The sequence below is a fragment of the Malurus melanocephalus genome, unplaced genomic scaffold (genome assembly GCF_030028575.1).
Source record: "Malurus melanocephalus ecotype Western Australia unplaced genomic scaffold, MMel_1.1 scaffold_1157, whole genome shotgun sequence".
In the NCBI taxonomy this organism is placed as follows: domain Eukaryota; kingdom Metazoa; phylum Chordata; class Aves; order Passeriformes; family Maluridae; genus Malurus; species Malurus melanocephalus.
Genome location: NW_026624389.1, coordinates 54,541 through 55,881, shown reverse-complemented (window position 1 = coordinate 55,881; position 1,341 = coordinate 54,541). Strand labels below are relative to the sequence as shown.

General features: G+C 54.5%; 1 protein-coding gene across 1 annotated transcript in view; it reads right to left on the bottom strand.

Moving 5' to 3' along the window:
* Positions 1–1,341, bottom strand: part of CNTN2 (contactin 2) — a 19,774-nt gene that overhangs the window by 13,024 nt on the left and 5,409 nt on the right. The window contains exons 3-4 of the mRNA XM_057387220.1: positions 1,006–1,181; positions 629–724 (exon numbers count right to left, since the gene is read on the bottom strand). Coding sequence (XP_057243203.1) covers positions 629–724; positions 1,006–1,181 — 272 coding nt within the window. The remainder of the gene's footprint in view (positions 1–628; positions 725–1,005; positions 1,182–1,341) is intronic.

The window sequence follows — 1,341 nt, the reverse complement described above, 5'->3', positions numbered from 1 at the left end:
GATTGGGTTGGATGGACCCACTGGGAATCTGGGTTTTAGTGGGATGGACCCTTTAGGATTCTGGGTTTTATTGGGATGGATCCACTGGGATTCCAGGTTTGTGTGGGATGGACCCACTGGGATTCCAGGATGCAATTCATCCTTGCATGGAGGAAAAAGGAAAAGGAATCAACTGGATAGGTTTGTCCTCTTAAATGGGGCCCAGTGGGATTTCAGGATTGGGTGGGATGGACCCACTGGGATTCCAGGCTGGAATTGGTCCTTGTATGGCAGAAAAAGGGAAAGGAGTCAGCTGGACAGGATTGTCCTCTTAGATGGGAGGGACACAGTGGATTGAGTTGGATGGACCCAGTGGGATACCGGGCTGGAATTGGTCTTTGCATGAGGGAAAAAGGGAAAGGAATCGACAGGACAGGTTGCTGTGTCTTCCTGTATAGGATGGTCCCAGTGGGATTCCGGGTTTGATTGGAATGGACCCAGTGGGATTCCAGGCTGGAGTTGACCCTTACATTGACACCCCAAACCCTGCCTTTGCTTTGCTGCTTTACAAACTCCGAATTAACCCCAAATTCCCTTCCCCRAAATTCCCCAAATCTGGGAACCCCRTTCTYAGCCGTGYCCCCCTTACCCGGGTARTGGGGTGGGGGGCTGCAGGYGAACATCACCCCCCARCCCTCRGTGATCCTCACRGGGTCCCGCTCTTCCGCCGAGAATTCCTGTAAAACTGAAAAACCAGAGTGAAACCCGGACAGGGGAAAAAAAACCATCTGGAGTAACCTCTGCATTTTCCCTGCCCCCTCCACGGGCTGGTCTGTGCTGGGGGAGAYCCAAAAATATCACTGGCTTTCACCACAATACCCCAAATTCTCCAAATTTCTGTGGAAATCCCACGGGATTTCTCCATGGGTTTTGGGGAGATTCTCTCCAGCCTTTTTCCAGACGGGCTCAGTTTAAGCCCAGCCTAACTCAGGCCGTGTTGGATTTACCGAGGGGTGCCAAACTTACAGCCGAAACGGAGCGAGGCTTCCCTGCTGACSACGGTGCCGCGGGAATTGGACGCCACGCACTGGAAGGAGCCGGAATCCTTGGCTTTCACGGGGTTGCTGATCACCAGGTCCCCGGCCACCAGCCGGTAACGGGAATCGGGCTCCAGCTTCAGCTCCGTGCCGTTCATCTTCCACCTGTGGGGAGGGGGGATGGGGATGAACCCCTGTGGACACACCTGTGGGGTTCTGTTGGGTGGTTTTTTGGCTGGGATGGGGGTTGGAGGGGGATTGGGATCTGAGCTGGGCCCTGGGAGGGGTGGAACATCTCGGAATTGTGGGATGGTTGAGGTTGGAA